Consider the following 18,589-nt stretch of genomic DNA (forward strand, 5'->3'; position numbering starts at 1 on the left):
TTTTTGTATGAGTGAATGTTTTTCATCATTTTTACGGTTGATTGTAGCAACATTATCATTTATTATCTTAATCCTATTTGTAAAGGAAAAATCGAACAGAAAATTTCTAAACGTGATTCCACTTGTGACCAGAGAGGGGCGTCAGGGTCAGGATGAAAAGAAAAAAAAAGAGCGAGAGAGATAGCACAGTGTTTGAGCCAAGTGCGTGCGTTATCTCATAGATTTCTCTGTGGGAGTTGCCTGCTTGTTAGCCCATCATTGAAAGTGACAGTATTTATTTTTTTCTTATTTATCTGTTAATACAACATTTTTGTTTACTGTTCACATTTCAAACCTGTTTCCCACACAGGACATAATGTCTCGTGTTCATGAAACACTTCTTAATTACACAGGGCACAGGTGACATGTGAGGTAGGTCTATCGAACGTCCCCGCTTTAGGCGCTCACTGAGCTGAAGTTTCGGATTCCCCTCCCGGCACAAGTAACAAGCAGTTAGCGAGCCTTCGGTACAAGTCACAATTGACTAACTGCAACATGTGCATGTTACACATCTGCCCTTTTTCTATTAATATCGGTCAAAGGTTAAACCAAACAAGATGAAGCCAACGCAGCAGCTCCGAACAAAAGGAAAATGTTTGCGGCGGCATCTGGCAATCTGACTACAAAAATAAACTTTGCTCGCCATTGTTTTCCCGAAATAATAATATGGTCTAAATTGAATCAAATGTTCACATGTTGTTTGACAGGAGTAAGATATGTACGATATGTAGCCAAATGGATGCTAGCAGCTGTATAGTAATAACAATGTAATGTCACAGATATGTATCACGACTACATGCTGTCCAACGATTAATCAATAACCAATCGATTATCAAAACCATTGACAACTATTTTGAGAAACAAACAGAAGAAATCCATGTGTTTACGGACGCTATTGTCAAAGGGAAGAAGATAAACCGAAGGGGACGAAGAACAGAAGCCTGAGGAGCAATATCGAGGCTGTTGTGAAGCGGCTGCATCTCCAGCGATGCGTGGGCACAGCTGCGCACATCTGTGGGGACAAATGGATGGAGGGACGCGGTGTCGCCTGCTTGCCTGCGTCCTCCGAGCAAGACAAAACGCGGATGTGTGTCAATGTCGGACGCTTGGACGTCAGCCAGCCAGGCAGCCATCGTCCCTCCCTCCGTTATTCCCTCACTCCTCCCCCCCCCCCCCCCCCCCCCCCCCCCCCCCCCGGCCTGTTTTTGCTGCCCGCTTGCCTGTCCGAGCGACCGCCGGGCAAACTTTCGCTTCTGGCCGGCCACACGCACCCAGACGCCTGACGGACCCCGCTGACAGACTATAGAGCAGTCCGGACGACGCGTGCGAACAAAAACAAGAAGAAGAAAAAAATAAGTGGATAACTGTGAAGGGAACGCCAAGCGGGCGCATTGCAGCATCACGTTCTACCGCCACGCGTGGAAATCTCTAGTTGTTGGTTTTAACGGCCTCCTGAGGACCTTTTTAAGCTTTTTTCTTTTCCGCTTTTTATTTTATTTTTACCCGAAAAGTAATCTTGGACTTTCGGGGAGGGGGCGAAGATGTAAAAAGCCTCGGTGTGCTAAGCTTAAGCTGGACACATTCATTCAGTTGCAGCATTAGCTCGCTCGTCTCTGTGGAGACCGCACTTTTTTTTTCTTTGCCAAGCCGAATTCCACACTTCTCCTCAGGAAGAAAGAAAAGGAAAGAACAAGTAAGTTCTGTTTTTCCGCTTTTCTCGCTTCTCGTGACAATAAAAGTACGTAGTGTGGTTTTGCGGCGGCTTGGCAGGCGAATGGCGACGACGTCATCACGCAGTCACGACAGTCATTTAATTAGCTCAAAATAACGGGCCTCAGGTCATGAAACGCTGCCAAATCTCTCTTAAATGCAAAACTAAACCTCAGTGTACATTTTATTTAAAACATTTCGTGGTCAGCTTTTGCCGGCATTGGGCTCCTCGGCGTCGCCGTTAGCATTTAGTAGCTTTGTAGGCCAACACAGCTGGACGCGTAGGGACGAAAGCTCCTCCACATTCATCTAAATTAATCACGTTCAGGAATCCTTCGTTCTCAATGAGTTCTTAGACTGAGACTTCTCGTTCCGTTTGAATTGGCCTGCTTGAGTGCTGTTCAAAATTCAAATATTTGCCCCCCAACCCAGACACACACAACACACAAAAAGTACAAAACACCATGAGCAATGAAATTGTCTCTTAGGTACAAAGGTAATGTGGCTATGTTGTGCAGACGCCGGGATGCGACTGTTCAATGATTGCAGGTTGTGTAAACCTTCAGTTGAGCGGGAATAGCAAAGGAAAATGTATGGTGGTGGGTGACAGGTTGTTCACAAGTCTGTTGGTTAATGGGTGGATGTTAAGTCTTGGGACTGACAAGCACTGTAGCATCTGCGAGGTGGGAGAGTGCGTGCGTCCCAAATCAAATACTGACCTGTTACGGTTCTTTACCATGTTTATGACTGTTTTATGAAGCACTAACTTGGGAGTGCAGCTTCAAAAGACTCATACACGAGCGAGGTTAGCCATCACAGTTTGCAAGTGGTTAGCACATCCGCCTCGCAGTTCTGGGCTTCAGAGTTGGAATCTGCGCTATACGCCCTTCTCGTGTGGAGTTAGCATGTTCGCCCATGTCCACCCAAAAATCCATATTCCCTGCTCTTCATAGACGTGACTGCTTGTTTGTCCCGTGGTATGCGATTGACTGGCGACCAGTCCATGTTGACACTGCAGCTCCCAAGCCGGTCAGCCTGGGTCCAGCTCAAGTCACGGCTGCTGTGTACGTTTTGTGCTTTGTTTATCTACATTGTTCTTAAGTACACACATATGAATAAATGATAGCGTTTGATGTACTAATCAAGCATGACTTACTTAAGGCTCGTGATTTGTGCCATTATCCACCCCAGTAGCTTTATTGAGGTGTACTGTACGTATACATCGGCTGGAAGTGCAGCACTCACCTCGTACTCATGAAAAATAAATATAGCTTTATTGGCAGCTCACTGCGTGGCCTTGCAGTTAGAGGTAAACAAAGGAAATGTCTAAATAATACAAAAAAAGCTTGACATAGATCACAAAAGCCATCAAGATATTTATAGCATAGCATCTGCCTGGCAGTTCCAAAGTTAGCTTGTTCTCCCATAGTTCGCGTGGGGTCAAAACAACTCGACGTGATCAGGATTTTGGAGTCGATCAGCGAGTTGAAAATAGAACCCATCAGATTGACCGAGCTATTCAGTCTATTTGAAGAACTTGTAAAGTCGACACTCGGTTAGGGACTGGCTCGGCCCACCAATCGCCCAAATTGGCGTTCGGTTGAAGCCTGTTGAAATGCATTGGGAAATAGTATAGACAATTCTGGTCTAAAACGTGCGTCTAAAACTCTGATTAACTTTCAATGCATAGAAAATGGGGTGAGGAGAAGTTGCCCCCAACACACACAAACTTGTGCTACCATTGTAGGACATCTGGTCCTTAAAAGTGCATACAGTACCTTGGGCAAATGGTCCTCAAGGGCTACTATAAATACACAAACTGCATTTCACACGTTGTCACCACTTTTCACACAGATAAGTGAAATACTTTTCTGTTATTTCCAACAACGATTGATTTGTTAGCAATGTAGGGTCAAAGTTAAGTGTGACCCCGTGTCCTCTGAATGGGGTGTTTCTCCTCTGTCTGCTAGTATCTGATTTAATCCCCTCATTTATAATTCATCAGGTCACAAATCAGTGTGAAAGCTACTCAAGTTGACTTTGTTGTGATCGCTACTTACTGTATGGACAACATTTGCGTAACAGCTCATCAAATACAGACTCTTTTACCGTCTTTGCCTGACGGCTGCGTCTTCCGACCGCTGTCAGCCTCTTTGGAATGTCGAAAATTCCCACGATTTTTTGCCACTCGGAGGCCTGATCCGAGTTAGCGCTAGCCAATGAATTGTGAGTGAGAAGCATGCCAGCCTTCCCGACGGCCACTTCGGCCCACAATGGGCGCATTCAGGCTTGGGTGGTGTCGCTGTGAAAAACTGTGGCAACGCCGCGGCCCATTCGGGAAAACAATTTGCCAGGTCCCGGTCCGGTCTGATTACCCAGAACTGAGAGGATTTACCATTGGAGATTTTAGTTTTGGGTTTATTGATTTGAGAAGAACTTAGGCCAGGTTCAGTCTTTCTTTTGAGTCAAGCACGTCTTTAGAAGGCTGCATTGTGGTGAGGAAGAGAGGAGAGACACAACGTCCTGTCTCCCTCCCCTGCCAGAGGCATCCCCTTCTGTCATTGGGCCTTTGAAATGGTCAGAGCCTGCTCATATGATCTGCTCCACCAATGGAATGTTATTGGGGGGGGGTGAATATGCTGAAATCAACAGATGATCTCAGCACATAAACCAAAATATATCGCCTTGATTCAGAAATTCCCTCCAACATTGCAACTCCACCGTACAAGTCAAGTATTATGTGTGTTTGTAAACGTGCCTGTTCTTACCCTTTGGACTCTTTTGCCTGATTTGTGCGTGGAAAGTAATTTTCTTATCTGCTCTGGCTTAGATTTCTGCTTGAGTGCTACGGGACATTGCACCATCACCTCGTCTACCGCACGAGTGACTAACGTGTCTCAAAGTGAAAAAATAGACGGCAGCATACGCGATGGTGTCACATGACGCCGTTAAAGAATCCTCATGTTGTCATACCTTCAATAAGATTGACGAGGGGAGACGGTTAGAGGAGGGTAAAAACTGAAGATTAAAAAACATATAGAGAAAAGATGCAGAATAAAATGAAATACTTATGCCAACCATTTTCCCATTGAATTGAACTCAATAATTGATAAATAAAAGGAGAGAATGCAGAACGGAAATGAGAACAAACGCTTTAGAAAATTGATTTAAAAGAAAAAAGCACAGTGTTACAATACGTCGCTGTCAAAGAAGCTTGTTCCTCCGTTTCATCTTTAAATCATGTCAATTTTTGAGAGCTCTTGAACGCTATCTATGATTTAAAGTCTTCCATAATTAAAACCAGTTTTTGAAACAAAAATTCCTCCATAGATTCTCACACGGAAGCGTTAAATCTTGCTTGACAGTAAATTTCACTTGAGCATATTTTGCTCCACCCAACCCCAGTGCACACTGCGTCTGGTGGGATAGTACTTGTTGGATAATGTCTACATGATGACATGAGAAAATGTCGACAAAACTAACAGTCTGAGGTCACACGCGATGAGCATCGAGAGAATGGTAGTGGCCCCAGTACCGCAGCTTGAGGGACACCATAATTAAGGGCTCTGAGGCCTAACAGGAGCTATTGGATAGTTTTAAACCCATCAAGTGAGCAACATCACAAAATATGATTCACATATAACACAAATACTATGTTTGTAGCTCAAGTGTGGAAAAGGTTTTTGAGGTAGCCGCTCTGTAATCCGAAAAAGAATCAAAGCTGCATGTTTCCAAGGTTGTCGAGGGAGTGGAGAGTCACATATGCCACTGATCTGATTTCTGGTGGAGATGGAAATGCTTAAAGCTCTTTAGTATTTACAGATGCGGTGGCTGGGAACAACTCTAGCGTTGCATTCCCGAGTACGGAGGGCCCCCTCCGCCGCCGTGCGCGCATGATGAGTAATGGCTCGCACGCCGTTTCCCCTTTCACGCTGGCCGCCACTCCCTCAAACATGTCCGCCTTGGGTGCTGTAGGAAAGTATGAATGTAAACTCGCAGTGGCTCTGAGTCACGTCCCCTCTTGTGGGCCTCCACAGGCTCGGCCTCTGCTTTACGCATCAGCCAAATGCAGCCGCCCACATTCACAATCCTCGAAACGACACGGTACCAGCTGTGCCTCATGTCCGGCCCGGCCCGTAGAATGCACGTGTGCATTCACATTTAGGGTGGAGCACTGTGACTCTTTGGGCTGGGTTGCGCAACGTGCGTGCCTGTCCCGTCTTTCTTCACTTTGATGTTTTTGTGTTTTAGGATGCTGTCCGAGCTCAGCGCCTGGTTCTGGCAGGAGCGGCTGTGGTTTCCAGAAGGGCTGGGCTGGGCCGACCTAGAGGACCGGGACGGACGAGTGTACGCCAAAGCCACTGATTTGTGGGTGGCCCTGCCCGTCGCCCTCTTATTCCTAATCGTCCGTCAGGTCTTTGAAAGGTCCGTTTGTGTGCCTGTGCCTGCTTGTCCGTGTCTTTGTCATCATCGTTCACCAAGCTCATCAAATCATGTGATTGCTCACTCCCTGCTCTGCTTAATTAAAAAGGAGTTTTTTCTTTGGTTTTTATTTGTTTATTTTATTTTTGTATTTGTTTGTTGTGCAGAACAGTGGCAACGCCCCTGGCCTCTCTACTCGGGGTAAAAGAGACGGTACGGCTCAGGGTACCCCCCAACCCTGCACTGGAGTCCTACTACTGCAAAGTTAGCAAAAACCCCACACAGGTAAATATCCAAAAAGCCATCGAGTGAGGTCGGCCTCCCCGGGTGAATGACGTGCCTCTTTGCGCAATCGCAGCTTTCCGTGTCGAGTCTTTGTAAGCAGACGGGCTTCTCGGAAAGGCAAGTGCAACGATGGTTTCGGAGACGGAGGAATCAGGACAGGCCCAGTTTGCTGAAAAAGTTCCGAGAGGCCAGGTAAGCAACGAATGCGTAGCGTGCGACACGCCGTCACGTTGCCCAGAGCGGCGCTCCAAACAGCTGCCATTCATGTGTCACTCCTGACTCGATGAGCACATTTCTGTGGGCAAAAGTAGCGCTCTTTTTTTAGCCTGCACATGCTACAAAGCCTCCGTGGACCTTTTGCCCCGTCGCACACAATCATTAGCACATGACCCGCCGCAGTAACTCAATCGCCTCTGCTGCACATGTTGGTGTGTGAGCATGACTGAAAACTTCCCATTCGGAAAATAGTTTTTTTTTTTTTTTTTTGACATTTCTGACAGTGTTTCTGACATTATATGGGAAGCTGTGACGCTGATCCATGATGATCAATGCGACTGCGTGTCACCCGCACTCGTGTCTTTAGCTTCGTGAATTGGAACTCGTGTCAATCCAACCATTGTGCGACGCAAACTCACAGCAAGCAGCATTATGTGTGTTTTTTGTCCACATTCTTTCTGTCCATTGGGCCCAGCTCGGCCTTCTCGTGCGTGGCTGGGTGTTGTCAGACCCATGGCGTCTTTTCATCTGTTTGGGCCACCTGTCACATCAAAAGACACAGTGGGACATCCGCACGTCGTAAAGTGAATTTGGGTATTTGCTTTTTAAGACATGATAGATCTTGAAAAGGTGCAAAGACCGACAACTTGGCACCGACTCTAAGTACACGGAGCGAGAGTAACTGATCTGCTAACTGTGTTGTGGTTCCAGACTTGACCGTTGACTGCCATATTTGCCATTTGGATTGCTTAAAAAATGGTACGCTTGAGGAAGTGCATCTTTTCGCTCTCCCCATTGACTGAGCCAAAACTGTTTGTGTGTGTGTGTGTGTGTGTGTGTGTGTGTGTGTGTGTGTGTGTGTGTGTGTGTGTGTGTGTGTGTGTGTGTGTTTTCTTGCAGTTGGAGATTTACCTTTTACCTCCTTGCTTTCATTGCTGGCCTGGCCGCCCTCATCGACGTGAGTATGACCCGCATTTGTCACCCCCATTTCTGACATCCGAATTTGACTGCTGGTTTGGGGGAGTTTTGGTGGGGGGTGACAGTTGGACTCGTCCCTGTGCTGCGACAGTCGATGTATTTGTCACTGACATGTCCTATCCTTCTTGCAGAAACCCTGGCTGTATGACGTGCAGGAGATGTGGCAAGGCTTTCCTGTGCTGGTACATTTCCCGAAAACGCGTTTGGATGATGAAGCATTCCATTCCATATGAGTTTGGCAAGGACTCGTCGATAAAGAAAATGATGTTGTTTTGTTTGCCTTCCTTAGACTCTGCTGCCGTCTCAGTACTGGTACTACATGATCGAGCTGGGTTTCTACGCCTCGCTGCTCTTCAGCGTGGCCTCCGATGTCAAACGCAAAGTAAGCCGATTGAAAAATGGAATCAAAATCAACACACAATCTTATGGGGGTGGGGGGGCAAAACAGGCAAAATCATTCTGCCTTCTCTCCGTGTGATCGCTTTTGGAATCTGGCATGTGCAGGTGGACATTGGACTGCTGTCCCACGTGTGTATGAGAGCGAAAACATCCACGCGCGCTTGTTTGGACTTTGCTCAATATGCGTACAAATCCTGCCAAAGAGGCACAAAAGAGGTTTGAAGCCAGCAGAGGCGTCAATCGTTTCTCCTCGGTGCTGCTGTTCTCTTTTAGGACTTTAAGGAGCAGATTGTCCACCATGTGGCCACCATCCTCCTCATCAGCTTCTCGTGGTGCGTCAACTACATCCGTGCTGGAACGCTCATCATGCTGGTGCACGACTCCTCTGATTACCTTCTCGAGGTAAACACACAATTTGCGGTTTTGCAATCCAACACTTGCCATGTCCGTTAGGTGCGAGACAGTGACAGAAACACGAACGCCACACTGCCCCCTGGTGGAACAAAGCTTCACTGTTTTCCATTCTCTCTCTTTACAGCACATATGTCAGAGTTACGGCCCGCGGGCCAGATCCGGCCCGCGAATTGATTATCTATGGCCCCCTGGATGATATTGAATTACTATAAGAACCGGCCCGTAGGCCACAGCCGCCCGCTGGTGTTTTGCACGCACCAACACTACATTTCCCACAATGCAACGGTAGCCCGCGATGTCCCTGCAGCTCGCACAAGCGGCTTCATTATTCATCGGTAGTCAGAGCAGAGTTCAACTTTCTGATACCCCCCTCCTCAAAAATGGCTAAACGTAAGGTGGACGCTGAGAACAGGGGGTTTCAGGCCAGGTGGGAGGCAGAGTACATGTTTACGGAGGTAAGAGGCAAACCTGTGTGTCTTCTGTGTGGAGAAAATGCGGCTGTAATGAAAGAATTAAATTTAAGAAGGCACTATCAAACGTCTAAGAAACACACAGACCAAGACAAGAATATGGAATATGAACAAAAGCTACAGAAGGTGGAAGAATTAAAACGAGGCCTTAAGTCCAGACAGGCTATGTTCACGTATGCTAAATCACAAAGCGAGGCTGCTGCCAAGGCTAGCTTTATTGTGGCAAAAGAGATCGCCAAATCAGCCCGGCCCTTTGCAGAAGGAGAGTTGATCAAAAACGGGTTTTGAGCCTCAGAGCCTAACCCCGAACATTGATGAACTTGTACAAACAATGAGACACCTCTAAGTATCAGGCTCAGCCTCAGACAAGTGAGCATCACAGAACAGTAACGTATTTTCCGTTTTTTAATTCGGTTACATTTTTACATTTGTTTCTACAAGACGTGATTTTTCTTTGAAGAAAGTATTGTTTTGTCTGTGTGCCGTAAATTTTTGAATTTTATTTATTTATATTTATTTTTCAGTTGAATGGACCAAGGGAAAATTGCAGATAAGAGCCATGAGAAAGAATACAACTGATTTGATTATTTTTTTATTTTACGATTTGAAAGCAATGATAGAATGGTAGATCATAGAGCCGCACAATAATACATTTTCAGTTTATAATGCATGCACTTTTACTTATGCATTTATGTTGATATTAAGAAACACATTTTGTTTTTAAAACAATTGAATTTTTTGCTGTTTGGCTGTTGAAAATGTTTTCCCTTGAAGTTACTGACAGAGCCATAACAAAATATTGCCATATTCATTTAATCATTAAATAATGTACACTGTGTTAGGTCTTAGTTCAAAAGGCTATGTGCAATCATTCCGATATATTTTAATAAACATTGAACCAGTCCGGCCCTCGGCTTGTAGCAAATTTGTTTTTTTGGCCCTCGGTGTGTTTGACTTTGACATCCCTGCTTTACAGTCTGCCAAGATGTTCAACTATGCTGGCTGGCGAAATGCTTGCAACTACATCTTCATCGTATTCGCTGCAGTCTTCATCGTCACTCGCCTCGTCATCTTCCCCTTCCGGTACTGTTTGTAATTGCACGCCAAACTTGAAAGACATTTTTCAACTTGCAAAAAGCAATCCATCCTGAAATGATTAACAGTGGCACCTGTCCTTGCCTCATCGTGAGCAACCCGGCTCAAGGATTATTCCCTGGACACCTTGCTTCTTTAAAACACCCAAACAAGAATGCCCTAAGAATGGCCTACTTAATGCTAACACGCTAAAGGTTAGCATCGCGAGTAGGACCCTCTAAGCGAGAGATACTGGAGTCCGCGGTGGCTAGCTACGCTATATTTATGTGAGCTGTGCGCCAAGCGGTTACTGTAAACACATGGAAAGTCTTCTCTAAATGTTTTCATCCTGTGCAGGATCATCTACTGCACTTGGGTGTATCCAGTGACCATCTACCAGCCCTTCTTTGGCTACTACTTCTTCAATGGACTTCTCATGGTGCTGCAGTGTCTTCACATCTTCTGGGCCATTCTCATCATACGGATTGCCGTCCGCTTCCTCACCAACAACGTAAGAAGGCCTACGTCCCAAAATGGCCACTTTAGAGCGCCGAGTTGTCACAGTATGCAGATGTGTGGGTTCATGTTGGAAGCAGAAAGAAAGCTGATTGACTTTGCTCGGATTTGAAGATTTGTTTCATATACTTTATTTTTCATTCAAATTGCGCAGGGTTGTTTGTTGTTGCCATTTAATCAATGAATCGCAAAATTCCACTCCCATATTCCTCAGTGAATCAGCTCCTGGCCACCGTGGGGCGGTGTAGGCTTTACATCTTTTGTTGGGGGCTTTACTTTGTCAGTGTTTAGACAGCTTTGCTATCTACACATTGTCATGTCAAGTCAAGTTTATTTGTATAGCCCTAAATCACAAACAGTCTCAAAGGGCTTCACATAGCCAAAATTGACAATTATTCTCAAAACATCCCCTGATCTTAAGCTCCCAAAAGGGCAAGGAAAAACTCAAAAAACCCCTGCCAGGGGAAAATGAGAAACCTTGAGAAGGGACCACAGATGGAAGGATCCCCCTTTCAGGATCATCAGGTTGTAATGGATGCAGAGAGGGCACAAGTAATACATAATATGAAAATCAATGAAAAAATGGATGTCGGAGGTGCCCTCGATTGTCCTGGCAGTGTCTTCAAGGAGGTTGAGCTGCAGTTTCTTCATCTTGAATTGGTCCCCGAGAATCCAGCTAGCCGCTATCAGCTTTTGAGCCACCTAACCCCCTCTCCAGCCAGGGAGAGGGTGGGCAGAGAGAACAAAACAAACTCCGGCCAAATCGGCCACTACAAGTTAGTTAAAGGCCATCTCATAGAAATGTGTCTTTAAACATGTCTTAAATATTTCTACTGAGGTAGTAGTTCTAATATCCATTGGTAGGGCATTCCAAAGCTCTGGAGCCCGAATAGAGAATGCTCTAGACCAGGGGTGGGCAAACCTTTTGACTTGCAGGCCGAATTGGGTTCTAAATTTTGACCGGGGGGCCGAACCAGGAGCAGATGGATGTAGTGTTTGTGTGAAGTAATATAAACGACCTGTAAAGGTCATTGCATAAAAGGTTTTGGCCTTTAGTAGGTAGTAAAGCGTGGATATTCAAAAAAAGTTTTTTGAAAACAAATGCATTTATTAACAGCATTAAAAAAAAAAATCCCTAAAAAACTGCTATCAGTGATTCTCATAAAATACGACACTGTTATTATGAATAACAGTCTCCATCACTTCAGTGTCTGCAGGTCAGATTAATGAAAGATGTTTATCTTATGAGATCACATCAAACGGCAAACATTCTGATCAAATATATCATCTTGAAGAATCGGTGAAAGCATACATCCAAATAAAGTAGTCAAAACGGCAACACGGTGAGGGGTATCTGAAAATCAGAGCAGAATTTTAACTCACTAACACCTGGTAACAGAGGTGAGGAAACGGGAAACACTTCCTTAAAGTAAGCCTTAAGAACTTTACAGGTTAAGATTAGTCACAAACAGGTGGTGCATCAATGTCCTTGAGCATCCTGCATTGTTTGAAAATGAGAATGGTCGATAGTTTCAATCCCTGCTATTTGTACAGATCATATTCAAAATGCATTTTTTTACAACAAACTTGAAAGCCTCCCCTTCATTTTCAGTGTTCATTTGATGTTGATGTTCATGTGGCTGAACGTCACGTCGCGTACGTCGAGCCAAATTGGCCACTCTTTTTAAACACTCGGCACTCAGTGTCCCTTGCTTTTCCTTGGGCGACTCATTTTAATGGAAGGATTCCAGGGGAAGGTTTGTGGGTGGCTTTAGCGTAAAACTGTATCCGAAAACTCGGCGCGCAAATTACAAGAATGCTGTCGTCACAGCCCACGCTCTAAATTCGGCACTGCTACAAATAGAACGCGAGTGCGCCATTTCCGTACTACTGAGTACGTACACGCACTTGTGAGTGTGCACCGAGCTTTCTGACACGGCTTCCGGTAGTAAATGCGCAGGCGAGTGGTTCCCCATCTACTGGGGAAACGCAGTCATTGCAGGCAAAATGACAGAAAAAAAAAAGTTTAATAATACAATTTATTTTGGGTTGGCGGGCCGGATTAAACGGTCCCGCGGGCCGGATGTGGCCCGCGGGCCGTAGTTTGCCCATACCTGCTCTAGACCCTGCAGACATTTTCTTGGCCCTCGGTGTAACTAAAAGACTAGCGTTTTGCGAACGAAGGTTACGAGACGGAACATAAGGAATGACTAGGTCGACGAGATATGAAGGCGCTAAGCCATGCAGTGATTTATAGGTTAGTAGAAGAACCTTGAAGTCACATCTTAAATGGACCGGGAGCCAATGTAATTTGGCTAATATTGGGGTAATGTGATCAAATTTTCTTGACCGTGAGAGCAGCCTCGCAGCGGCATTTTGCACTAACTGTAGACTTTTGATACTGGACTTAGGAAGACAATAGAATAATTCATTACAGTAGTCCAGGTGCGACGTGACGAACGCATGTATAATAGTTTCCGCATCCCCGGTCAAGAGGATAGGACGAATCTTAGCAATATTACGAAGGTGAAAAAACACAATCCTGGTTATATTCTTAATGTGTTTTTGAAAGGAGAGCGTTTGGTCAAATATTACCCCGAGATTAGTTACCGTATCACTCTGAGTGATAGTACGGTTATCTATAGTTATAGTGGTTTCCTTAAATAAGTGTTGATAACAAGTAGGACCAATTATCAACATCTCAGTTTTATCTGGGTTAAGACGAAGGAAGTTGAGAGACTTGATCTCCGCAAGGCACGCCTCGAGATTACAACAGTCCCGCGGATCTGTCATCGATAACGGCATATATAATTGGGTGTCATCCGCGTAGCATTGAAAACTAATATTATATTTACGTATTATGTCCCCAAGCGGAATCATATAAATATAAAATAAAAGAGTATCGATCCCTGTGGGACACCACACGTAACATTATAGAGCTCAGAGGACGTATTGCCATGGACCACTCGGTGCGTCCTGTCTGATAGATAGGAATTGAACCAGCTGAGTACTGACCCTGAGATACCAACACAACTTTTAAGACGCCCTAATAAAATATCGAAGTCTACAGTGTCAAAGGCAGCACTAAGATCGAGTAGTAACAATACAGACGACGTATTTGAATCCATAGCTATGAGGAGATCATTAGTCACTTTAGCAAGTGCTGTCTCTGTGGAATGATTAGCTCTAAAACCAGACTGAAAAGAGTCATATCGATTATTAGCGACCATGTAATCAATAAGCTGCTGCGCTACTACTTTTTCAAGAAGTTTTGCTATGAATGGGAGGTTTGAAACTGGCCTATAATTACTGAGACAGTCCGAGTCAAGATTTGCTCGCTTAAGTAGCGGTTTAATAATAGCGGTTTTAAAGGCTGTTGGCACTATCCCAGAGGAAACAGACAGATTGATTATATTTAAGACGGACGGTCCTAAAATTGGAAATAATTCTTTAAGTAGTTTGGCTGGAAGCGGGTCGAGTAAACATGTTGTTTGTTTAGCCGCACTAACCAATTTTGTAAGGATTTCAAGGGACACGCTTTTAAAATTTGAGAGGGTTATTGCATGATCCCCAGCGCTAGTAACCGGCGGAGCGATTGGAATGGTATTCTTGATCTCGTCCCTAATGGACTCAATCTTTTGAACAAAAAACTCGTCAGCTGAGTGGAAGGAGCTATCGGGGGTCGGCTGGCGCAGAGTTACCGTAATTTCCGGACTATAAGTCGCGTTTTTTTTTCATAGTTTGGGTGGGGGGGCGACTTATACTCAGGAGCGACTTATATATGTTTTTTTTTCACAAATTTTTACTTGATCATTAAGACATCACTTACAAGTATAGTTGACCACTTCCCATGTTATTTTTAGTATAGTTGATCACTTCACATGCTTTTATTTCTTTATCTTGAACATATTCAAAACATAAAAAATAGAGAAAACATCAAATAAAGCAATTAACACTTTAAAGCACCATATCCAAGTCCACTGTCTGCTGTATGTACACTTGCTCCATTTTTGCTCCTCTTATATTTATTATTATTATTTATTATTATTTGTTTATTTATCATTTATTCAATACTCTTATTTATTCATTGTTAGTGCCTTCTTGTTTTTTTTTGTGTTGCTTGTATGCATATGTGTACTATCTCACCGAGGGATAGTGGAAATGTAATTTCAATCTCTTTGTGTGTCTTAGTATATAAAAAAATATATCGACGATAAAGCAGACTTTGACTTTGATAAAACAACCCAAAAAAAATTATATTTTAAGACGAAACTGGATGAGGGCGCTCTAAATTTTACCGTTGGCCGTGACTCATCAACTGGGTGGGCTTAAGAAAAATGGCACCAAAAAGAAACTCATATTTTGCAGGTTACAAACTTCAAGTTGTAAAATATGCAGCTGAAAACAGTAATCGAGCAGCAGAAAGAAAGTTTGGAGAACCGTGATGTACCAATGGATTACTATTTCAAGTGACGTCAGTAGCGCGGCGCGGCGGTTGTTTACATACAAACGTGCCCACACAAGGACTACCGGCATCATTAGCGGTGATCATTTCTAAGTGACACGGAGGACAAAGAGTTTGAAGGAATTAAGGATTTGGAGTGACATAGAAGGTTTGAAAAACTATTATGGCTTTTACGCACGCCCGGTCTCTACTGAGTCGGGGGCCGACGCTCGGCCGAGTGGCTGTCCGCGAACGGTGCGCGGGGCTCGGACATGGCCATTACGCACGCCCGGTCTGTCTGGAAGTCCACGCCGCCACACGCTTGGAAGTTTGTTTTGTTTAATAAAGAGCCGTTTACCAAACCTACGTCTAGCCTTGTACTTTGTTAACGCTACAATATAGTTATATAGTAGATCTGTGGAATAAAGACGAGGCTGACGTCAGGGCGCACGCGTGGCGATGTTGACAAAGGACGAGGAATTTGATCGATGGATTTAATGGAATTAAAGTGCACGGATGGTTTGATAATATTATTGGCTTGTATTATAGTTGTTTAAAATATAGTTTATCTATCGTTATATGAGCCTGTGGAATAGTTTGAAGCGCAAGCGCCCTCAGCCGTGCGCACCTATTGTTGACAAAGAACGATCGATGGATTTAATGAATTGGAGTGACACCGATGGTTTTATAAACATGTTATTCATGTAATAGTTGTCCTTAATCAGTCTATATGTTACGTCAGGCCCGTTCTCAGCTCTTTGTTTGTGTTTGTCACGTTAGCATACCTATCGTTTAGCCTGTTGTTGCTATTTAATGAATTGGAGTGACACCGATGGTTTTATAAACATGTTATTCATGTAATAGTTGTCCTTAATCACTCTATATGTTACGTCAGGCCCGTTCTCAGCTCTTTGTTTGAGTTTGTCACGTTAGCATACCTATCGTTTAGCCTGTTGTTGCTATTTAATGAATTGGAGTGACACTGATGGTTTTATAAACATGTTATTCATGTAATAGTTGTCCTTAATCACTCTATATGTTACGTCAGGCCTGTTCTCAGCTCTTTGTTTGTGTTTGTCATGTTAGCATACCTATCGTTTAGCCTGTTGTTGCTATCGTTTAGCCTGTTGTTGCTCGTTCATGACCGTTTTTGGTGTGGGATTTTGTCGAATAAATTGCCCCCAAAATGCGACTTATACTCCGGAGCGACTTATATATGTTTTTTTTCACTTTTTGGGGCATTTTATGGCTGGTGCGACTTATACTCCGGAGCGACTTATAGTCCGGAAAATACGGTAGCTTTTCCACTGTATCAAATAGGTATTTAGGATTGTTTCTATTGAGATTAATGACTTGCGAAAAATAACGAGTTTTTGCTAGAATAAGCGCATCTTTATATTTCAGGAGGCTGTCCTTCCATGCCTGATGGAAAACCTCAAGTTTGGTTAAACGCCATCTGCGCTCATGCTTTCTACATAATTGTTTAAGCGTACGTGTTTCATCTGTGAACCACGGAGTTGGCCATTTACGGCGAGTAGATGGCCAACTACTTTTTATGGAATCAACACCAAAGCATTCAAATCAATATGGAATCGAATCGCGACCGCAAGAACCGAATTTGAATCAAAACGTTCTTAACAATGCACTTTTCTCTGCGGTGCGTCAAATTAAGAAGACATTTATTTTCGCTTTTTGGCTGCTTTTTTTTTAAATGTTAACAATGGCAGTGAAGTGAACTTGTCGCCATGTGTAAAGTCTCGTAAGCACGGGAGGATCACGTGCATGCACACAATTGCTTTCTTCTCGTCTTGCAGGAGAAAGTGGACGACGAGCGGAGCGACAAGGATGAGACGGACGAATCCGGGGAGGAGGACGAGGACGACGCTAAAAAGGTCTCAAAGGCAAATGGACCGCTGCAGAATGGCTATGCGGTGCACAACAACAACCACAGCAAGGTGGAATGACAGCAAGGACGTGCGCGGCACCGCAAGGACTTGTTTGGCGGTGGCGGCGGGAGTCGAAAGCATACAGTGACAAAGAGGGAGATTTGACACTGTTACTTTTGCACAGCACGACAACACACACACCTTCATTTGTACAAAGCCAAACGAAGACGGCGGGAAGCGGCATGGCTCGCTCACTTGTGCTTGCTCGTGGACGCACGCGTTCTTGCCGCCGACGGGGAAAAAACTGGAGAGGAGGGGAGTGAGCACGCCACGTCCCGCGTAGCTTTCCTCGCCCCTACTGCGTGTGCCTTACAGCCCGATAACGGCTTATTTCAAAAGAAAAGAAAAAACAAACGCCATTGTAAACCTCGACGCTTTAATTGTTTTGGCTTTGTGCTTGGATGACAAGTGAACAAACGGAGCATCCCTTTCATGAAAGGGTAAGACGGGGCATTTATTTTCCTCAATTGTGTCTATGCAAGTAGCAATTGCAATGCCTTTGCACAAGCCGGCGCTTCCTCTTCTTTGAGTTCGGTTGTATTCTTCAACCATGTGCCTCACACTTTCTGACTAGCGTTGGGGACTTTCCTTCACTTCCAATCTCATGAAGCAGCAGGCAGGAAATGATTTCTGAATCATAGCATATTTCCTCAAATAGTGGTTAATTGCCCGGCTAGTGGCTCCTTCATCCACTTATGCCAAAGCAATGTCTCCCTCAAGTTAATCTTTGAAGTAAATTTTTTCAATATTTCCACGTACATCTCGATCTGCTGAGAAGGGCTGTGTCGTGTCTACCCATGTTCATATCTCTGCCTCTACCCATCTGTAGTTGAGTAGTGGCCACTATTTGTGGAGGGACCGTATGTCATGCAAGCGCTGTTTGAAATCTGTCTTGTTAGCCCAACTGCAGCTTTGAATGTGTTTCTGTTTTTGATTTTTTCGGTCGCTCGTTGACTGGAATGAGTGGATCCTTCCTCATGGCAGAGGCAACTACCAAGGTGCTTGGGTGATGTAGAAGAACCAGGCCAAAATTTTGTATATGGAAATTGTTCAAGTGTGATATTTAACGGTGCCAGGAGGTCATTATCGCAAAGCCATGTTTTGTTATGCTTTTAACGTTTTCTCTCTCTCTCTCTCTCTCTCTCTCTCTCTCTCTCTCTCTCTCTCTCTCTCTCTCTCTCTCTCTCTCGCTCTCTCTCGCTCTCTTTCGCTCTCTCTCGCTCTCTCTCAACCCCCACCCTCTCTCTGTCTATCTCTTGTATGTCAAGTGCCTTATTTGTCGTTTCTGGGACATTCCCTTTCGCCTTCCTCTCTGTCTCCACTTCCCTCTCTCACACACACATCACAAGCAGCATGTCCTCCCTCATCACTCACTTTCCTCCTCCGCAAATCCCTCATTCCACCGCCACCTACCATTTCTTCTTCTTTCCAACTAACCACGACTGACCAACCAGCAAGCTTTCTTCTTGCCCCAGTGACGCAGAAGCAGCAGCTGGCTCCGGGTTAGAGTGTTCTTATTTTTTGTTAAATGATGCCCAAGTATTATTAATAATAAAAGCAAAAGATCATTAATCACAGATCATGAATCTTGTACGTCTTGGAGTCTTTCTTATTGAAGCAAATCACACCTTAAGATGATTCTGAACTTTTTTTGTTTTTGCTATTGCAAATCTGAT

The 18,589-nt window shown here is 44.4% G+C and overlaps 1 protein-coding gene across 1 annotated transcript; it reads left to right on the top strand.

The window, feature by feature from the left end:
* The first annotated feature begins 89 nt into the window (after positions 1-89).
* On the top strand, positions 90-18,499 carry LOC125975754 (ceramide synthase 2). Its single transcript, XM_049731741.1, has 11 exons — positions 90-1,732; positions 6,001-6,174; positions 6,339-6,456; positions 6,530-6,648; positions 7,573-7,630; positions 7,782-7,832; positions 7,940-8,032; positions 8,323-8,451; positions 9,910-10,016; positions 10,365-10,518; positions 16,782-18,499. Exons 2-11 carry the CDS (start codon positions 6,002-6,004, stop codon positions 16,929-16,931), a joined length of 1,152 nt encoding a protein of 383 aa, XP_049587698.1. The 5' UTR covers positions 90-1,732; position 6,001; the 3' UTR covers positions 16,932-18,499.
* Positions 18,500-18,589: the final 90 nt, after the last annotated feature.

This window comes from Syngnathus scovelli, chromosome 9 (genome assembly GCF_024217435.2).
Source record: "Syngnathus scovelli strain Florida chromosome 9, RoL_Ssco_1.2, whole genome shotgun sequence".
NCBI lineage: Eukaryota > Metazoa > Chordata > Actinopteri > Syngnathiformes > Syngnathidae > Syngnathus > Syngnathus scovelli.